Below are 19,977 nucleotides of genomic sequence, written 5' to 3' on the forward strand. Positions count from 1 at the left end.
ATTTAAATTTCTATGTACCACAGTTTTGTTTTTATGCACGTATATACAGTTGAAATCTGAATGAATAGCCCCCTGAATTATTAGCTGCTGTTTATTTATTTTCTCAATTTCTGTTTAACGGAGAGCAGATTTATTCAACACATTTCTAAACATAATAGTTTTAATAACTCATTTTTAATAACTGATTTCTGTTATCTTTGCCATGATGACAGTAAATATGCCAGCATATCTTTCTTTGGTTCAAACTGATGACAGCAGATTCTTTGTCTTTGCATGAATGCTTGCATGTGAAGGATGTCCTCAAGAAGGTTGATCAAATTCCGTTACCTCAGAAGACGAACTCAGAGGAACAGAGAACGTGTACTGTGAGAAATGAGACGCTGTGTGCTTCCTGATGGTCATCGTGTGACCTTGACACATTTATAATGGAAAGTTATTGAAACATTACAGCATTAAAACATGCAGAAAAGCCTTACAAAGACACTTTGCACAATACAAATAAAGAAGATTTCAATATAAATTTCGGCAAATAAACACCTTTAATGTGTTCACGATGTTCATATTATTGTTTACTTCAGTCTCACACGGTTACTGTGGATGATCTGATAAATTGTATTGTTTCATATATACTTAATATACTGAAAATAGAAAATCACACAATGACGGTCAAACAGTTTTTGAGTACCACATTCATGACACCAACACTGGGTTCAATAGGTGATTGTGTTGTTTAATGAAGTCTGTTGACTCAAAATGAGCTTAATTGGGGAATTTACACATGTGAAGACATCAGCATAATGAAGGAGGTGAAAACAGACACTATTGACATGAACTATTGAGGATTTCAGCAGCTCTGATTATAGTGATGAGCCTCAGACTATTAACGGCCATTAAACAAGCCATTCAGAAGTGTCCACTGATCTGCCCGCTTAAAAAATAAAGACAGCCGAGTTTCACTCTTTCATCCAAACTTTATTTCAAGTCTACAGGTTAGAAAATAATTACAGCAAAGATTAAACAGTACAATACAATCTATTGCTAAATGATAAAACATATAAGACAAATAATCCTACATTTATAACTATGCTGGTTGTTTTATAATGCTTTAATGGTGCTGGAATCATGCTGCACACACAGAGAATACTGTAGATTTGCTGATAAATTATATTGTTTTATATTTAACATGGTTTGATTTTTTATTATACAGAGAACTAAATAAACACACATTTCTACTTGGGAATATGAATTTAAACTCATGTTTTCAATTATAACATTTATTAAAGTGTTAGTCTATCAATACTGACCTTTAATACTGAAATCATTAAAATACACCATTCGGTTTTTCTGTCGAACACAATAAATGTAGTAAAACAGGAGAGAATCTTGAATCTCAGAGTAAACAAATCACTGATAAGAGAAAATCCACAAACAACTGGACAGACTTTCCCCACTCACACCTGTATTTTCTCATATTGACACATGAAACACTCGTTCCTGATGAGAAACTGTTTTGCTGCATTGATGTCAAGTGTGCTGCTTTTCTCCAGTGTGGATTTTCATGTGTTTCTTAAGAGTAATCAACCGTGTGAAACTCTTCAGACACTGATCACATGTGTACGGTTTCTCTCCAGTGTGAATCCTCTCATGTGTTTTCAGGTTTGCTGGCTGACTGAATCTCTTGTCGCAGTGTGAACACTCATACGGTTTCTCTCCAGTGTGAATCCTCTCATGTGTTTTCAGGTTTGCTGGCAGACTGAATCTCTTATTGCAGTGTGAACACTTGTACGGTTTCTCTCCAGTGTGAATGTTCTCATGTGTTTTCAGGTGTCCTGTCTTTCTGAATCTCTTGCCGCAGTGTGAACACTTGTACGGTTTCTCTCCAGTGTGAATCTTCTCATGTGTTTTCAGGTGTCCTTTCTGACTGAATCTCTTGTCGCAGTGTGAACACTCATACGGTTTCTCTCCAGTGTGAATCCTCTCATGTGTTTTCAGGTTTGCTGTCTGACTGAATCTCTTATTGCAGTGTGAACACTTGTAAGGTTTCTCTCCAGTGTGATTCATCTGATGCAGTTTCAATTCTCCAGCTGTAATGAAAGTTTTCTCACACTCAAAGCACAGATACTCTTTCACACCAGTGTGGATCTTCTGATGTTTTCTTAAACTTGACTGCCATTTAAAACTCTTTCCACACTCAGAACAGGAATACGGTTTCTCCTTTGTGTGAACTCTAAGATGGTTCTTCAGCTCTGAAGCCCTTAAAAATGTTTTGCCGCATTGATCACATTTGTGTGTTTTCTCTCCAGTGTGAATCATCATGTGTAGATTAAGGCTTGATAATTGTCTGAAACTCTTCCCACATTGAGTACAGGTAAATGGCTTCTCTCCAGTGTGGATGCTCATGTGAATCTTAAGACTTTGTTTGGCTCTGAAACTCTTTCCACACTGACTGCAGGTAAAATCATTTCGGTCTCCACTTTTCCTTGATGAAAAACCTTCAGTCAGTAAATGAGATGTTTTCCTCGCCTTTACAAGTGTCTGCTCTTCCCTTTTCTCATTCTCTTTAAGGTCTAAAAAAATTTTAAAAAATAAATAAATGAATAAATTAGCAAGTAAACAAAGAACACAGAAGAAAATTATGAAAAATTAAAATGACTCAAATTACAGAAGAATCACAAACTTTCAGTGGTGTGCAGCGTTTTAAATCCTTCCCAATGTCTGTATCAGGACATTGGGACAATTATTGCAACATATTAAAAATTACGATTTTATTACTTTTATTTAGAAATTTAATAATCTGAACAAAACAAATCTCCTCGGTTAATACTTAGTTTGGTCTTATGATCGTAAATGTTAAATTAATCTTTTACAAATGGCAAAAGATACAGTCTCTATATTTTACACTGCTAATAAAGCTAATTTATTTTTCTGTTTTTTAAAAAAAAATTATTTCCTAGTTTACATAAACTCTTCTCTAAAGTTCTTTAGCCTGAATAATGAAGAATCAGCAATAAACACCAACCTGTTTGTTCTTCAGTCTCTTCCAGTTTAATTCTGCAGGGTTCTGGATCACTCATGTTCTCTCCGTCCTTCAGTAAACTCTTTGCAGATTTCACTTCCTCCTGATGGTCTGAAGCTCGTCTTCACTTGTGGTCTGATGGGAATATTCCAGTATTTATAGCTGAACTGATGAGGGGGAGGAGCTTCACTACAGGGGAGGAGCAGACCGGCCAATAGTAGAAATTCTTCAGTCATTTTCCTATCTCTTTTATATATATATATATGAGCAATATCACACGAGTAGCAGTGCAATATAGCTGTATATCGGCACTGGTGGGAGGCGTGCATTGGCAGGAGGCCACAGACGGAGTGCCTTAGTGTCCCAACCAGTGCCCATATACAGCCATATCGCACTGCTACTCGAGTAATATTGCATTTATACAACAGTTTGACAACATAATTGTGTATATAAAAACAAAATCAAACATGGAGAGTCTCAAAAACCCTTTTGTACGAGGAACTACTTTCTTCCGCGATAGAATGTGTGTATATATATATATATATATATAAAACATGTTTTGCCTACTATTCTCTATTATCAGCATTTTATTATATATATATATATATATATATATATATATATATATATATATATATATATATATATATATATATATTGTAGCGAGCGATTATATGCCACATCGCCCTGGTCGCTAATTTCACCCAGCTGGACCTTCATCAAGCAGGATCGCACACAGCTGGAGGACATCAAGCGGAGAGACATATAAGCCCAACCTACGCCAGGAGAAGATGAGCTTCATTCTTTCTATGACTCCCTGTGCTAATGCTTGTCTCTCTGTCTCTCCATAGCGGACTCCAGCTCGTGACGATCCTTCACCCGACTACTCACTGTCCTTCACCTACTTCCCAGAGCACCTCACCCTAAAGAAGAGCACCTTTTACAACACCTTCACTTTTGTAAATAAAGCACCCTCCGGGGACTTGTCTGTGAACTCATCCTGTTGTGCCGCTGTTTTCCCTCTGCCTCGCTACAATATATATATATATATATATATATATAATACAACTGGACAGTGTCGTAAATTTTGACGTCTCATCAATTACAAATTATCAGACCGGAGGTTTTGAATATCAGAAAATAGACTTTATTCTCCATAATAAAGCCGAGAAAGAGCAGAGCAGACCCCAGAGCATTCTGAAGTCTCTCCTGGACACCTTCTAAAGTCTCTCCTGCTCCTTCTCCTTTATTTATGTTTTTGACACACCCCTATGTGTCTCTTTTTAACTTTTGACCATTTTTGAATAGGTTTTCTAGTCTAAGGGGTCCTGCTATTCTTGGCTCTCAGCCCACTAGCTCATGTCAACAGAGATGTTACAGGTCTGTGTCAGCAACTGTTTTGACACCAAAGTTCTCTCTCCATAGATGCAACTTATGCAAAAGGATTAAGTGTTTACATACATTGTCATGAAAGCATAATCACTTGATAATATGTTACTCATTCTAACTTCTGACACATACAGCTTCATAGAAGTATTTAACATATATGATCAGTGCTTTACATATTCAGTTATTCTACACAATCAGTCACTCAGCCTTCTAGTGTTGCTCCTGTGCAGGCATACTCATCTTACACAGTATTTTTAACACACGCTGGCATGTTTGCTGCAAACACTACATACGTTTTGTGAAGAGAAAATTAACTGCTTTGCACTTAGAAAATACTTTACAGTGAGAGAATAGAAATCTTCTTCAACAGACTTTCCCCACTCTCACACCTGTATTTTCTCATATTCAGACATGAAACACTCGTTCCTGATGAGAAACTGTTTATAACTATATATATATAATATATATTATTATTATTTAACACACAGATTCAAAGAGAACCACAGGTCAACAGGGAGATTGCAAAAGAGCAGCTTCTGCTTTAAGCTGAACTGACTGAATATCAACTATTAAGGAATGAGGCTGTTTTTGTGCCTAGTTTGAAATAATAAATCTCAGAACTGGAGAAACTGCATTACTACGTTCATTTTAATATAGCATATAAATAATGAAATCCAAAAATTATACTATTAAATTAAGAGTTAACTTTAATTTTCTCGTGGCCCACCTGTAGGATCGCTGAGGACCACAAGCTTAAGCCAGCAGGCCGTATGTTTGACACCCCTGGTCTAAGCAATAAAAAAAATTCTGTCATATATGCATTAAAAACAATCAGGAAAAAGTGTTTCATGTAAATTGGGATCACGAGTCCACATATATAGACATATTTTTTCTCTAAAAGTACCTCATATCAAAAGAGGACATTTTAATTCTATTTAGCTTCCAATAAGCCCAAATAGCAAAGAGAAATAAAAAAATGCATGTAAAAAAAACAAGTTGGGCCTTAAGAGGTTAATGTTCAGAGCCTCAGACTATTAACATCCATTAAACCAGCCATTCAGAAATGTCCACTGATTTTGACAGCAAAGTTTAAACAGTAAAATGAAATATACTGCTATATAATTCATGCTAAGACAAAAAAACTGTTTATAGCTATGCTGAATATTTTATAACGCTTTAATGGTGCTGGAAGCTTGCTGCAGATACTAATACTGTAGATGTTCTGATAAATAGTATTGTTTCACATTTAACGGCATTATTTCACAATAAAAAAGAAAATCACAAAATGACGGTCAAACATTTCTACTTGCCAATATAAATTAATCTGTTTTTAAGTACCACATTCATGACACCAACACTGGTTTCAATAGGTGATTGTGTTGTTTAATGAAGTTTGTTGACTCAAAATGAGCTTAATTGGGGAATTTACACATGTGAAGACATCAGCATATAGAAGGAGGTGAAAACAGACACTATTGACATGAACTATTGAGGATTTCAGCAGCTCTGATTATAGTGATGAGCCTCAGACTATTAACAGCCATTAAACAAGCCATTCAGAAGTGTCCACTGATCTGCCCGCTTAAAAAATAAAGACAACCGAGTTTCACTCTTTCATCCAAACTTTATTTCAAGTCTACAGGTTAGAAAATAATTACAGCAAAGATTAAACAGTACAATACAATCTATTGCTAAATGATAAAACATATGCAAAGACATAATCCTACATTTATAACTATGCTGGTTGTTTTATACTGATTTAATGGTGTTTGAAGCTTGCTGCACACACTGAGAATACTGTAGATGTTCTGATAATGGTATTGTTTTATATTTAACATGGTTTGGTTTTTTTATGTACACAGAAAATATAATCAACGGTCAAATGTTGTTACTTGGGAATATAAAATTTAATTAATCTGTTTTCAATTACTACATTCATTATTAGTTTAGCAATACCGGTACTGGCCGATCAATAAGCCCCACCCCCCTTGGTTACTGTTGCTAACTCAAACAGAGTTAATAACTATTTTAAAATGATTATTTGCCCTTAAATGGTTTTGACACATATTTGATGAAAACATGTGGTGTCTAAGATTAATTTAGAAGCAAGTAGATCACCATGAAAGCTGGATGCAGTTATCTTGATCACACATAAACATCTCCATAGACAGACAGCTGATAGTAAAATATTCATGCTTTTAAAAATTCTCCTAAAAACTTGTCCTATTTTGAATATAATTGTAAAGGTGAACACTGGCTGGCCGTTTTCTGTGAGACCAAATAGAAGAACAGTTTGAGGACAAGAATTGAAAAATACATAAATAATAAAGTAAATCTGAGACTAAAAGCTAGAGAGAGGCAATACAAGTTAATTAAAAAAATGGTGCCATGTAATATCTGTCCCCCAGCTGACATTATTAAAATATACAAAACAAATGTATAAAACAGGAGAGAATCTTGAACTTCAGAGTAAAGAAAATTTATTGATGAAACAAAATACACAAAACAAATGGACAGACTTTCCACACTCACTCTCTCACACCTAGGGTTGAGAATCGTTTTTGGGTTATTTTGATACCGGTGCTGGTGGAAGAGTTTCATTTTGATGGAATTTGATACTGCACGCTGAATGGAAAGTAAAAACCTCTGCATTTCGTGACTCAGGTGTCTGTGGTCCTTTAAGGTAATCAAAAATGGCTGTTTACATGATAGATATATCAAAATCAGAGTATTGGTGTCCATGTAAACATACTCAGTGAAAGTGGCAGATGATGTAGCAAGCTGTCAAAGACAGGACGTCCCTCTGCCTTGATTGATTCAATTGTGACTCCTTAGTTGATCATGCGCTCTCAAATGTTTCATTAAGTTTGCCGTGTTTCTTTCCTTAAATGAAACTTTTGAAAAGTATCTGCTTAACGTTGGTGTGTCAGAATCCTTGTTTGTAAAATATGGTCATACTTCAGAATGTTTAGTTTTAGCTAATTTGATCAATTTGCCTACGTTCATACGTTCCTTAAGCAACAGAAACAAACCGCTTACATCACCAAGAGTATCTGAATACCTCAAAGTTGTTTAAATGTTTAGAGATGGTGTGACACAACTTTGTGTGTCTTTTATGTACCCTTTGATGCTTCTTACGTCCTTGTCGCAGCACCAGTGGCACCGAAATTCATTTGCTGATTCAACCCGGTGCACATCAGTTACATAGATACCAGTTACCCAACCCAGCTCACACCTGTATTTTCTGAAGTTCATACATTAAAGACTCGTTCCAGATGAGAAACTGTTTTGCTGCATTGATGTCAAGTGTGCTGCTTTTCTCCGGTGTGGATTTTCATGTGTTTCTTAAGAGTAATCAACTGTGAGAAACTCTTCAGACACTGATCACATGTGTACGGTTTCTCTCCAGTGTGAATCCTCTCATGTGTTTTCATGTCTCCTGACACACTGAATCTCTTGTCGCAGTGTGAACACTTATACGGTTTCTCTCCAGTGTGAATCCTCTCATGTGTTTTCAGGTGTCCTGTCTGACTGAATCTCTTATTGCAGTGTGAACACCTGTAAGGTTTCTCTCCAGTGTGAATCCTCTCATGTGTTTTCAGGTGTCCTGTGTGACTGAATCTCTTATTGCAGTGTGAACACTTGTATGGTTTCTCTCCAGTGTGATTCATCTGATGCAGTTTCAATTCTCCAGCTGTAATAAAAGTCTTCTCACACTCAAAGCACAGATACTCTTTCACACCAGTGTGGATCTTCTGATGGGTTTTTAAATTTGTTATCCGTGTAAAACTCTTTCCACACTCAGAACAGGAATACGGTTTCTCTTTTGTGTGAACTCTAAGATGGATCTTCAGCTCTGAAGCCCAATAAAATGTTTTGCCGCATTGATCACATTTGTGAGTTTTCTCTCCAGTGTGAATCAGCATGTGTTTATTAAGGTTTGATAAATCTCTGAAACTCTTCCCACATTGAGTACAGGTAAATGGTTTCTCTCCAGTGTGGATCCTCATGTGAATCTTAAGACTCTGTTTGCCTCTCAAACTCTTTCCACACTGACTGCAGGTAAAATCATTTCGGTCTCCACTTTCCATTGAAAAAATACCTCCAGTCAGTAAATGAGATGTTTTCCCAGCTTTTACGAGTGTCTGCTCTTCCCTCTTCTCATTTTCTTTAAGGTCTAAAATAAAATATGAATAAATTAGCAAGTAAAAAAACAAAGAGACTCAAAACACTGAAGACACACAAACCTTCTCAATGGTAATATCAGGTTTGCAACATATTAAATATAAAAATGTATTATTTTATTTACAAATTTAATAATCTGAACAAAACAAATCTCCTCTGGTAATATTTAGTTTGATCTTGTGATAGTAAATGTTTAATAAACCTTTTACACATGACAAAAGAGATACAGTCTCTGTATTTTACACTGCTAATGAAGTGAATTTATTTTTTGTCTTTTAAACAACACATTTCCTAGTGCACATAAACAAATAAACTGATTAAAGTTTTTTAATCCTTATTGTCTTTAGCCTAAATAATGAAGAATCAGCAATAAACACCAACCTGTTTGTTCTTCAGTCTCTTCCAGTTTAAATCTGAAAGGTTCAGGATCACTCATGTTCTCTCTTTCCTTCACTAAACTCGGCCTTTCAGATTTCTCTTCCTCCTGATGGTCTGAAGCTCGTCTTCACTTGTGGACTGATGGGAATGTTCCAGTATTTATAGCTGAAATGATGAGGGGGAGGAGCTTCACTACTGGGGAGGAGCAGATCAGCCAATAGTAGAAATTCTTCAGTCATTTTCTTTTCCTCTAATTAACACATTCTCTGTTCATTTATATTCCTCATTATTTATAAATGATAATCAAAGTGTTTTATACTAATATACTGTTAATATACTAAAATCTGTTTTAAAGCAAAAATGAGAAACACCAACTGGAAACAAAAACCAACCTGTGGTAAACTAGTTTATTGTGTTATCTGGGAATCATGGTTCATCACAGAATAATGAAATTAATGCTGTTAACACAGGTTCATTGGTGATATGTGCCCAGAGCTACATTTTTGTGAATCCAGAAATACGCTGCTCCAGTGACATTTCCTTGCAGCTTGCGATGACAAATCCACTAGAGGCCGCTATCTGCACTTTTGCAAATTTCTATAAGAAAGAAAGTAAAAAGAAACTCTTACTCCTCTATAAGAAAAATATATTTGAGGAAATGATTATATATAAATATAAAATATATGTTTATGACACAATTTCTATATACATTTAAATTTCTATGTACCACAGTTTTGTTTTTATGCACGTATATACAGTTGAAATCAGAATGAATAGCCCCCTGAATTATTAGCTGCTGTTTATTTATTTTCTCAATTTCTGTTTAACGGAGAGCAGATTTATTCAACACATTTCTAAACATAATAGTTTTAATAACTCATTTTTAATAACTGATTTCTGTTATCTTTGCCATGATGATAGTAAATATGCCAGCATATCTTTCTTTGGTTCAAACTGATGACAGCAGATTCTTTGTCTTTGCATGAATGATTGCATGTGAAGGATGTCCTCAAGAAGGTTGATCAAATTCCGTTACCTCAGAAGACGAACTCAGAGGAACAGAGAACGTGTCCTGTGAGAAATGAGACGCTGTGTGCTTCCTGATGGTCATCGTGTGACCTTGACACATTTATAATGGAAAATTATTGGAACATTACAGCATTAAAACATGCAGAAAAGCCTTACAAAGACACTTTGCACAATACAAACAAAGCAGATTTCAACATGAATTTCAGCAAATAAACACCTTTAATATGTTCACGATGTTCATATTATTGTTTACTTCAGCCTCACACTGTTACTGTAGATGATCTGATAAATTGTATTGTTTCATATTTAACTGTATGATTTCTCAATATACTGAAAATAGAAAATCACACAATGACGGTCAAACAGTTTTTAAGTACCACATTCATGACACCAACACTGGTTTCAATAGGTGATTGTGTTGTTTAATGAAGTCTGTTGACTCAAAATGAGCTTAATTGGGGAATTTACACATGTGAAGACATCAGCATAATGAAGGAGGTGAAAACAGACACTATTGACATGAACTATTGAGGATTTCAGCAGCTCTGATTATAGTGATGAGCCTCAGACTATTAACGGCCATTAAACAAGCCATTCAGAAGTGTCCACTGATCTGCCCGCTTAAAAAATAAAGACAACCGAGTTTCACTCTTTCATCCAAACTTTATTTCAAGTCTACAGGTTAGAAAATAATTACAGCAAAGATTAAACAGTACAATACAATCTATTGCTAAATGATAAAACATATGCGAAGACGAATAATCCTACATTTAAAACTATGCTGGTTGTTTTATAATGCTTTAATGGTGCTGGAATCATGCTGCACACACAGAGAATACTGTAGATGTGCTGATAAATTGTATTGTTTTATATTTAACAGGGTTTGATTTATTAATATACAGAGAACTAAATAAACACACATTTCTACTTGGGAATATAAATTTAAATTCATGTTTTCAATTATAATATTTATTAAAGTGTTAGTCTATCAATACTGACCTTTAATACTGAAATCATTAAAATACACCATTCGGTTTTTCTGTCGAACACAATAAATGTAGTAAAACAGGAGAGAATCTTGAACCTCAGAGTAAACAAATCACTGATAAGAGAAAATCCACAAACAACTGGACAGACTTTCCCCACTCACACCTGTATTTTCTCATATTCACACATGAAACACTCGTTCCTGATGAGAAACTGTTTTGCTGCATTGATGTCAAGTGTGCTGCTTTTCTCCAGTGTGGATTTTCATGTGTTTCTTAAGAGTAATCAACTGTGAGAAACTCTTCAGACACTGATCACATGTGTACGGTTTCTCTCCAGTGTGAATCCTCTCATGTGTTTTCAGGTTTTCTGGCTGACTGAATCTCTTGTCGCAGTGTGAACACTCATACGGTTTCTCTCCAGTGTGAATCATCTCATGTCTTTTCATGCCTCCTGACACACTGAATCTCTTGTCGCAGTGTGAACACTTGTAAGGTTTCTCTCCAGTGTGAATCCTCTGATGCCGTTTCAATTCTCCAGCTGTAATGAAAGTCTTCTCACACTCAAAGCACATATACTCTTTCACACCAGTGTGGATCTTCTGATGTGTTCTTAAATTTGTTATCCGTGTAAAACTCTTTCCACACTCAGAACAGGAATAAGGTTTCTCCTTTGTGTGAACTCTAAGATGGTTCTTCAGCTCTGAAGCCCTCAAAAATGTTTTGCCGCATTGATCACATTTGTGTGTTTTCTCTCCAGTGTGGATCAGCTTGTGTTTATTATGGTTTGATAAAACTCTGAAACTCTTCCCACATTGAGTACAGGTAAATGGCTTCTCTCCAGTGTGGATCATCATGTGAATCTTAAGACTTCGTTTGGCTCTGAAACTCTTTCCACACTGACTGCAGGTAAAATCATTTCGGTCTCCACTTTTCCTTGATAAAAAACCTTCAGTCAGTAAATGAGATGTTTTCCTTGCCTTTACAAGTGTCTGCTCTTCCCTCTTCTCATTCTCTTTAAGGTCTAAAAAAATTGTAAAAAATAAATAAATGAATAAATTAGCAAGTAAACAAAGAACAAAGAAAAAAATTATGAAAAAGTAAAATGACTCAAATTACTGAAGAATCACAAACTTTCAGTGGTGTGCAGCGTTTTAAATCCTTCCCAATGTCAGTATCAGGACATTGGGACAATTTTTGCAACATATTAAAAATTAGGATTTTATTACTTTTTTTTAGAAATTTTATAATCTGAACAAAACAAATCTCCTCGGTTAATACTTAGTTTGGTCTTATGATCGTAAATGTTAAATTAATCTTTTACAAATGGCAAAAGATACAGTCTCTATATTTTACACTGCTAATAAAGCTAATTTATTTTTCTATTTAAAAAAAAAAAACATTTCCTAGTGCACATAAACAAATAAACTGATTAAGGTTTTTAATCCTTGTTGTTCTTTAGCCTGAATAATGAAGAATCAGCAATAAACACCAACCTGTTTGTTCTTCAGTCTCTTCCAGTTTAATTCTGCAGGGTTCTGGATCACTCATGTTCTCTCCGTCCTTCAGTAAACTCTCTGCAGATTTCACTTCCTCCTGATGGTCTGAAGCTCGTCTTCACTTGTGGTCTGATGGGAATATTCCAGTATTTATAGCTGAACTGATGAGGGGGAGGAGCTTCACTACAGGGGAGGAGCAGACCGGCCAATAGTAGAAATTCTCCAGTCATTTTCCTATCTCTTTTATATATATATATATGAGCAATATCACACGAGTAGCAGTGCAATATAGCTGTATATCGGCACTGGTGGGAGGCGTGCATTGGCAGGAGACCACAGACGGAATGCCTTAGTGTCCCAACCAATGCTCATATACAGCCATATCGCACTGCTACTCGAGTAATATTGCATTTATACAACAGTTTGACAACATAATTGTGTATATAAAAACAAAATCAAATAAGGAGAGTCTCAAAAACCCTTTTGTACGAGGAACTACTTTCTTCCGCGTTAGAATATATATAAAACATGTTTTGCCTACTATTCTCCATTATCAGCATTTTATTTTAATTACATATTATTATATACACACACACATATATATATATATATATATATATATATATATATATATATATATATATATATATACATATATATATTTATATATATATATATATATATATATATATATATATATATATATATATATATATATATATATTAAGGGTGGAGCAGAACCAGAATACGGTATTCGGAAAGGCACGAATAGCGTGATTTTACGAATACTTATTTCGAACAAATACTTGAAAAATTATTTGTATTCGGGAGCAAGAAAAACACTATATCAAAAAGCAGCGTTTCCTCATGGGACCACAGTGCATGCCCGCGTGAGTGAGAGAGAGAGAGAGAGAGAGAGACGCTACGTCGGAGGGCGGGGCGGAGGTAAAAGCTGTCTCGCACAAGTTTGTCCACAGCAGCAGACAGAGAAGGCTCGGCTGAGCGAAAAAAATACTTCATTGCATCACTATTTTTGATAAATAGATTTTTGTACCTTAATTGGGTTCCAGATGCAGTTTATAAACTTGTAGCGGAGTTTGATATTCCATTACGCTGCATTTTTGAAGTTTGCAATCGGGTGCTCTCTGTTTACGCAACGTTAGCTCTGTTAGCGCGGTAATTTAGACAATAGACTTTTGACAGAGTAACGTTAACGTTTGTTTATAAAGGTTAAAACGATGCTTGTGCAGTTGTGTCGAACAGTATGCACCTATGGGAGTTATATGGTACGTCTACATTACTGTCTTTTGCAGACAGCAAGATATATGCTATAGGCTAGTTAACCTTAGCAAAGCTTCCCGTCACTTTTTATTAACTTGAAACTCCTCAAATACATTTGGGCACCCGAATAGAAAAAGAGTGAGACTGCTGCTGAGCCATTTCTTGGTCCTCCACCAGTCAAAAAAAAAAACAAAAAAAAACTTCATGTTCTTTGTGGAAGAATTTTACAGTGAGTGGAGCTGCAGATAAAACAAACTGATACTGTATAATGTGTGCAAAAGTGAAATCAGCAGAGGCAGAGATATTAAACATCTGTTAACATCTTCTATGCATAATCATTCATTTCTTTTCGGCTAAGTCCCTTTATGAATCTGGGGTTGCCACAGTGGAATGAACCACCAATTTAACCAGCATATGTTTTACGCAGTGGCTGCCCTTCCAGCTGCTACCCAGCACTGGGAAACATCCATACACTCTCTTTCACACACATACAATATAGGGACAATTTAGCTTACCCAATTCACCTGTATTGCATGTGTTTGGACTGTGGGGGAAACCGGAGCACCCGGAGGAAACCCACGCCAACATGGGGAGAACCCAGTCAGGGCTCGAACCAGCAACCTTCTTGCTGTGAGCCGACAGTGGTACTCACTGTGCCACTGCGCAACCTTCTATGTAATGTATTATCACATGCACTAAAAGCATCCTCTCCTGATACTGTCTGTGACCCCCACAAGCATCAATCCCCTCAATCAGCACAGCTATGTTCTGCTAAATCCTCCACAAGCACCAAACCATCAACACAGCCACATTCTGCCCCAGCAAGTCAGTTTCAAACATAAAAAAAAAAAAAACTTTGTGTCTGTTTTGTGGCAGGCAGATGACAATAGCAGGGCTGTATCTTTTAGTATATTATAGAATACTTTTGTTCTGCCAGATCTCCCAGGCAGGGTTTTATTTAGATTTATTTAGTTAATTTTAGTTTTTGGAATTCTGTCCATTGGAAAGAAGTTCTTTCAGAAGAAGAACAGTTTTTTTGAAGTATTATTTGTTTTTATTCTGTCTATTCAGTGTCAAGAACGGTGGTGGTGGGGTTCATAATATTCACAATGGTATTTTATTAGTTGTTGGTTTAACCATGGGTGAGATAATGGCTTCTATGTTATTTTCTTTTCAATGACATTTCTTGTCACATGTTCAAAAACAACAACCATTATTGCATGTCTATAATTTATATAATGGGTATAATTAAACAATACTTTCACTATAACGTAAATTAGAAGTGTAATAGAAAAAATATATATTTTTGCGCCATTTTGAATTTTACTCGAATACAAATACAAATACTTTCCCCCCTCAACAAATACAAATACAAATACTTTCCCCCCTCAACAAATACAAATACAAATACTTTCCCCCCTCAACAAATACAAATACCGGCTGCTCCACTCATCCCTAATATATATATATATATATATATATATATATATATATATATATATATATATAAATATATATATATATATATATATATATATATATATATATATATTATTATTATTTAACCTACAGATTCAAAGAGAACCACAGGTCAACAGGGAGATTGCAAAAGAGCAGCTTCTGCTTTAAGCTGAACTGACTGAATATCAACTATTAAGGAATGAGGCTGTTTTTGTGCCTAGTTTGAAATAATAAATCTCAGAACTGGAGAAACTGCATTACTACGTTCATTTTAATATAGCATATAAATAATGAAATCCAAAAATTATACTATTAAATTAAGAGTTAACTTTAATTTTCTCGTGGCCCACCTGTAGGATCGCTGAGGACCACAAGCTTAAGCCAGCAGGCCGTATGTTTGACACCCCTGGTCTAAGCAATAAAAAAAATTCTGTCATATATGCATTAAAAACAATCAGGAAAAAAGTGTTTCATGTAAATTGGGATCACGAGTCCACATATATAGACATATTTTTTCTCTAAAAGTACCTCATATCAAAAGAGGACATTTTTATTCCATTTAGCTTCCAATAAGCCCAAATAGCAAAGAGAAATAAAAAAATGCATGTAAAAAAAAACAAGTTGGGTCTTAAGAGGTTAATGTTCAGAGCCTCAGACTATTAACATCCATTAAACCAGCCATTCAGAAATGTCCACTGATTTTGACAGCAAAGTTTAAACAGTAAAATGAAATATACTGCTATATAATTCATGCTAAGACAAAAGAAAACTGTTTAGAGCTATGCTGATTATTTTATAACGCTTTAATGGTGCTGGAAGCTTGCTGCAGATACTAATACTGTAGATGTTATGATAAATAGTATTGTTTCACATTTAACGGCATTATTTCACAATAAAAAAGAAAATCACAAAATGACGGTCAAACATTTCTACTTGCCAATATAAATTAATCTGTTTTTAAGTACCACATTCATGACACCAACACTGGTTTCAATAGGTGATTGTGTTGTTTAATGGAGTCTGTTGACTCAAAATGAGCTTAATTGGGGAATTTACACATGTGAAGACATCAGCATAATGAAGGAGGTGAAAACAGACACTATTGACATGAACTATTGAGGATTTCAGCAGCTCTGATTATAGTGATGAGCCTCAGACTATTAACGGCCATTAAACAAGCCATTCAGAAGTGTCCACTGATCTGCCCGCTTAAAAAATAAAGACAACCGAGTTTCACTCTTTCATCCAAACTTTATTTCAAGTCTACAGGTTAGAAAATAATTACAGCAAAGATTAAACAGTACAATACAATCAATTGCTAAATGATAAAACATATGCGAAGACATAATCCTACATTTATAACTATGCTGGTTGTTTTATACTGATTTAATGGTGTTTGAAGCTTGCTGCACACACTGAGAATACTGTAGATGTTCTGATAATGGTATTGTTTGATATTTAACATGGTTTGGTTTTTTTATGTACACAGAAAATATAATCAACGGTCAAATGTTGTTACTTGGGAATATAAAATTTAATTAATCTGTTTTCAATTACTACATTCATTATTAGTTTAGCAATACCGGTACTGGCCGATCAATAAGCCCCACCCCCCTTGGTTACTGTTGCTAACTCAAACAGAGTTAATAACTATTTTAAAATGATTATTTGCCCTTAAATGGTTTTGACACATATTTGATGAAAACATGTGGTGTCTAAGATTAATTTAGAAGCAAGTAGATCACCATGAAAGCTGGATGCAGTTATCTTGATCACACATAAATATCTCCATAGACAGACAGCTGATAGTAAAATATTCATGCTTTTAAAAGTTCTCTTAAAACTTGTCCTATTTTGAATATAATTGTAAAGGTGAACACTGGCTGGCCGTTTTCTGTGAGACCAAATAGAAGAACAGTTTGAGGACAAGAATTGAAAAATACATAAATAATAAAGTAAATCTGAGACTAAAAGCTAGAGAGAGGCAATAAAAGTTAATTTAAAAATGGTGCCATGTAATATCTGTCCCCCAGCTGACATTATTAAAATATACAAAACAAATGTATAAAACAGGAGAGAATCTTGAACTTCAGAGTAAAGAAAATTTATTGATGAAACAAAATACACAAAACAAATGGACAGACTTTCCACACTCACTCTCTCACACCTAGGGTTGAGAATCAATTCGGGCTATTTTGATACCGGTGCTGGTGGAAGAGTTTTATTTTGATGGAATTTGATATTGCACGCTGAATGGAAAGTAAAAACCTCTGCATTTCGTTACGCAGGTGTCTGTGATCCTTTAAGGTAATCAAAAATCGCTGTTTACTTGATAGATATATCAAAATCAGAGTATTGGTGTCCATGTAAACATACTCAGTGAAAGTGGCAGATGATGTAGCAAGCTGTCAAAGACAGGACGTCCCTCTGCCTTGATTGATTCAATTGTGACTCCTTAGTTGATCATGCGCTCTCAAATGTTTCATTAAGTTTGCCGTGTTTCTTCCCTTAAATGAAACTTTTGAAAAGTATCTGCTTAACGTCGGTTAGTCAGAATCCTTGTTTGTAAAATATGGTCATACTTCAGAATGTTTAGTTTTAGCTAATTTGATCAATTTGCCTACGTTCATACGTTCCTTAAGCAACAGAAACAAACCGCTTACATCACCAAGAGTATCTGAATACCTCAAAGTTGTTTAAATGTTTAGAGATGGTGTGACACAACTATGTGTGTCTTTTATGTACCGTTTGATGCTTCTTACGTCCTTGTCGCAGCACCAGTGGCACTGAAATTCATTTGCTGATTCAACCCGGTGCACATCAGTTACATAGATACCAGTTACCCAACCCAGCTCACACCTGTATTTTCTGAAGTTCATACATTAAAGACTCGTTCCAGATGAGAAACTGTTTTGCTGCATTGCTGTCAAGTGTGCTGCTTTTCTCCAGTGTGGATTTTCATGTGTTTCTTAAGAGTAATCAACTGTGAGAAACTCTTCAGACACTGATCACATGCGTACGGTTTCTCTCCAGTGTGAATCCTCTTGTGTGTTTTCAGGTTTTCTGGCTGAGTGAATCTCTTGTCACATTGTGAACACTTGTACGGTTTCTCTCCAGTGTGAATCCTCACATGTGTTTTCAGGTGTCCTGTCTGACTGAATCTCTTGTCGCAGTGTGAACATGTATACGGTTTCTCTCCGGTGTGAATCCTCTCATGTCTTTTCAAAGGTTCTAACAGACTGAAACTCTTGTCGCAGTGTGAACACATGTAAGGTTTCACTCCAGTGTGAGTCCTCTGGTGCCGTTTCAATCCTGCTTCTGTAATAAAAGTCTTCTCACACTCAAAGCACAGATACTCTCTAACACCAGTGTGGATCTTCTGATGTTGTATTAAATTTGACCGTCGTGTAAAACTCTTTCCACACTCAGAACAGGAATACGGTTTCTCCTTTGTGTGAACTCTAAGATGGATCTTCAGCTCTGTAGTCCTGTAAAATGTTTTGCCGCATTGATCACATTTGTGAGTTTTCTCTCCAGTGTGAATCATCATGTGTTTATTGAGGTCTGATAAATCTCTGAAACTCTTCCCACATTGAGTACAGGTAAATGGTTTCTCTCCAGTGTGGATCCTCATGTGAATCTTAAGACTGTTTTTGCTTCGTAAACTCTTTCCACACTGACTGCAGGTAAAGTACTTCTCGTCTCCAAAACGTTTATCACCTTTGTTCTCTTCATTCTCTTTAAGGTCTGAGAAGAATAACAAAAAATTAAGTAAAAAATCTGAGCAAAATGTGAAAGTAGACTGAAAACATAGGCAAACTCACTTTAATTAAAACTCATTAAGCGTTCAGATTTTTTTTGTTGTTAGAATAAAAAAAACTCAAATAAATGGAAAATCAGGAATAATCACCAACCTGTTTGCTCTTCAGTCTCTTCCTGTTTAATTCTGCAGGTTTCTGGATCACTCATGTTCTCTCTGTCCTTCAATAAACTCTTTGCAGATTTCTCTTCTTCCTGATGGTCTGAAGCTCGTCTTCACTTGTGGACTGATGGGAATATTCCAGTATTTATAGCTGAACTGATGAGGGGGAGGAGCTTTACCAGAGTTGCCAGGTTTTCACAACAAAAGTCACCCAACGGCCAATTAAACTAGCGCAAAACAAGCCTAAACTGAAAATATAGCCTCTCATATGTAAAAATAAATATTTTATATCACTGAATGAATTACACTTTTGGAGAACTCAGGGGAACAGAGAACGTGTACTGTGAGAAATGAGACTCTGTGTGCTTCCTGATGGTCATCGTGTGACCTTGACACATTTATAATGGAAAATTATTGAAACATTACAGCATTCAAACATGCAGAAAAGCCTTACAAAGACACTTTGCACAATACAAATAAAACTGATTTCAATATAAATTTCAGCAAATAAACACCTTTAATGTGTTCACGATGTTCATATTATTGTTTACTTCAGCCTCACACTGTTACTGTAGATGATCTGATAAATTGTATTGTTTCATATTTAACTGTATGATTTCTCAATATACTGAAAATAGAAAATCACACAATGACATTCAAACATTTCTACTTACCAATATAAATCAATCTGTTTTTAAGTACCACATTCATGACACCAACACTGGTTTCAATAGGTGATTGTGTTGTGTAATGGAGTCTGTTGACTCAAAATGAGCTTAATTGGGGAATTTACACATGTGAAGACATCAGCATAATGAAGGAGGTGAAAAC

The 19,977-nt window shown here is 35.4% G+C and overlaps 3 protein-coding genes across 9 annotated transcripts; all 3 read right to left on the minus strand.

Moving 5' to 3' along the window:
- Positions 1 to 951: 951 nt before the first annotated feature.
- Positions 952 to 3,146, minus strand: LOC147840062 (uncharacterized). Of its 2 annotated transcripts, none has more exons than XM_087291172.1 (2): positions 3,020 to 3,146; positions 952 to 2,479 (listed from the first exon to the last, which is right to left on the minus strand). In XM_087291172.1, the coding sequence occupies exon 2, from the start codon at positions 2,398 to 2,400 to the stop codon at positions 1,525 to 1,527; it is 876 nt and encodes a 291-aa protein (XP_087147298.1). In that variant the 5' UTR covers positions 2,401 to 2,479; positions 3,020 to 3,146; the 3' UTR covers positions 952 to 1,524. The 2 variants fall into 2 exon arrangements, with proteins under 2 accessions (XP_087147298.1, XP_087147297.1); XM_087291171.1 differs by having other exon boundaries at positions 952 to 2,567.
- Positions 3,147 to 6,868: 3,722 nt separating this feature from the next.
- Positions 6,869 to 9,101, minus strand: LOC147840063 (uncharacterized). 2 transcript variants are annotated; one of them, XM_087291194.1, is made up of 3 exons: positions 8,972 to 9,101; positions 7,886 to 8,582; positions 6,869 to 7,806 (listed from the first exon to the last, which is right to left on the minus strand). In XM_087291194.1, exons 1-3 carry the CDS (start codon positions 9,024 to 9,026, stop codon positions 7,779 to 7,781), a joined length of 780 nt encoding a protein of 259 aa, XP_087147320.1. In that variant the 5' UTR covers positions 9,027 to 9,101; the 3' UTR covers positions 6,869 to 7,778. The 2 variants fall into 2 exon arrangements, with proteins under 2 accessions (XP_087147320.1, XP_087147319.1); XM_087291193.1 differs by having other exon boundaries at positions 6,869 to 8,582.
- Positions 9,102 to 10,640: 1,539 nt separating this feature from the next.
- Positions 10,641 to 19,265, minus strand: LOC147840064 (uncharacterized). Of its 5 annotated transcripts, none has more exons than XR_015513923.1 (4): positions 19,139 to 19,265; positions 18,648 to 18,971; positions 11,447 to 11,630; positions 10,641 to 11,361 (listed from the first exon to the last, which is right to left on the minus strand). XR_015513923.1 is itself a non-coding variant. In XM_087291214.1 (4 exons), exons 1-4 carry the CDS (start codon positions 19,191 to 19,193, stop codon positions 11,217 to 11,219), a joined length of 1,128 nt encoding a protein of 375 aa, XP_087147340.1. In that variant the 5' UTR covers positions 19,194 to 19,265; the 3' UTR covers positions 10,641 to 11,216. The 5 variants fall into 5 exon arrangements, 4 of the variants coding, with proteins under 4 accessions (XP_087147340.1, XP_087147339.1, XP_087147338.1 ...); XM_087291214.1 differs by adding an exon at position 17,473 and having other exon boundaries at positions 10,641 to 11,546; positions 18,230 to 18,971; XM_087291213.1 differs by lacking the exon at positions 11,447 to 11,630 and having other exon boundaries at positions 10,641 to 11,387; positions 18,491 to 18,971.
- Between the last annotated feature and the right edge of the window lie 712 nt (positions 19,266 to 19,977).

This window comes from Danio rerio, chromosome 17 (assembly GCF_052040795.2).
Source record: "Danio rerio strain M-AB ecotype USA chromosome 17, GRCz13ab, whole genome shotgun sequence".
Lineage (NCBI taxonomy): Eukaryota > Metazoa > Chordata > Actinopteri > Cypriniformes > Danionidae > Danio > Danio rerio.

Excerpts from the sequence above, each read along its gene's own strand:
- LOC147840063 (XM_087291193.1), bottom strand. The coding sequence starts at position 9,026 with ATGAGTGATCCTGAACCTTTCAGATTTAAACTGGAAGAGACTGAAGAA. Across the intron at positions 8,583-8,971 it reads AGAGACTGAAGAACAAACAG|ACCTTAAAGAAAATGAGAAG; the intron begins GTTGGTGTTTAT and ends ATTTTATTTTAG.
- LOC147840062 (XM_087291171.1), bottom strand. The coding sequence starts at position 3,074 with ATGAGTGATCCAGAACCCTGCAGAATTAAACTGGAAGAGACTGAAGAA. Across the intron at positions 2,568-3,019 it reads AGAGACTGAAGAACAAACAG|ACCTTAAAGAGAATGAGAAA; the intron begins GTTGGTGTTTAT and ends AAATTTTTTTAG.
- LOC147840064 (XM_087291214.1), bottom strand. The coding sequence starts at position 19,193 with ATGAGTGATCCAGAAACCTGCAGAATTAAACAGGAAGAGACTGAAGAG. Across the intron at positions 18,972-19,138 it reads AGAGACTGAAGAGCAAACAG|ACCTTAAAGAGAATGAAGAG; the intron begins GTTGGTGATTAT and ends TATTCTTCTCAG.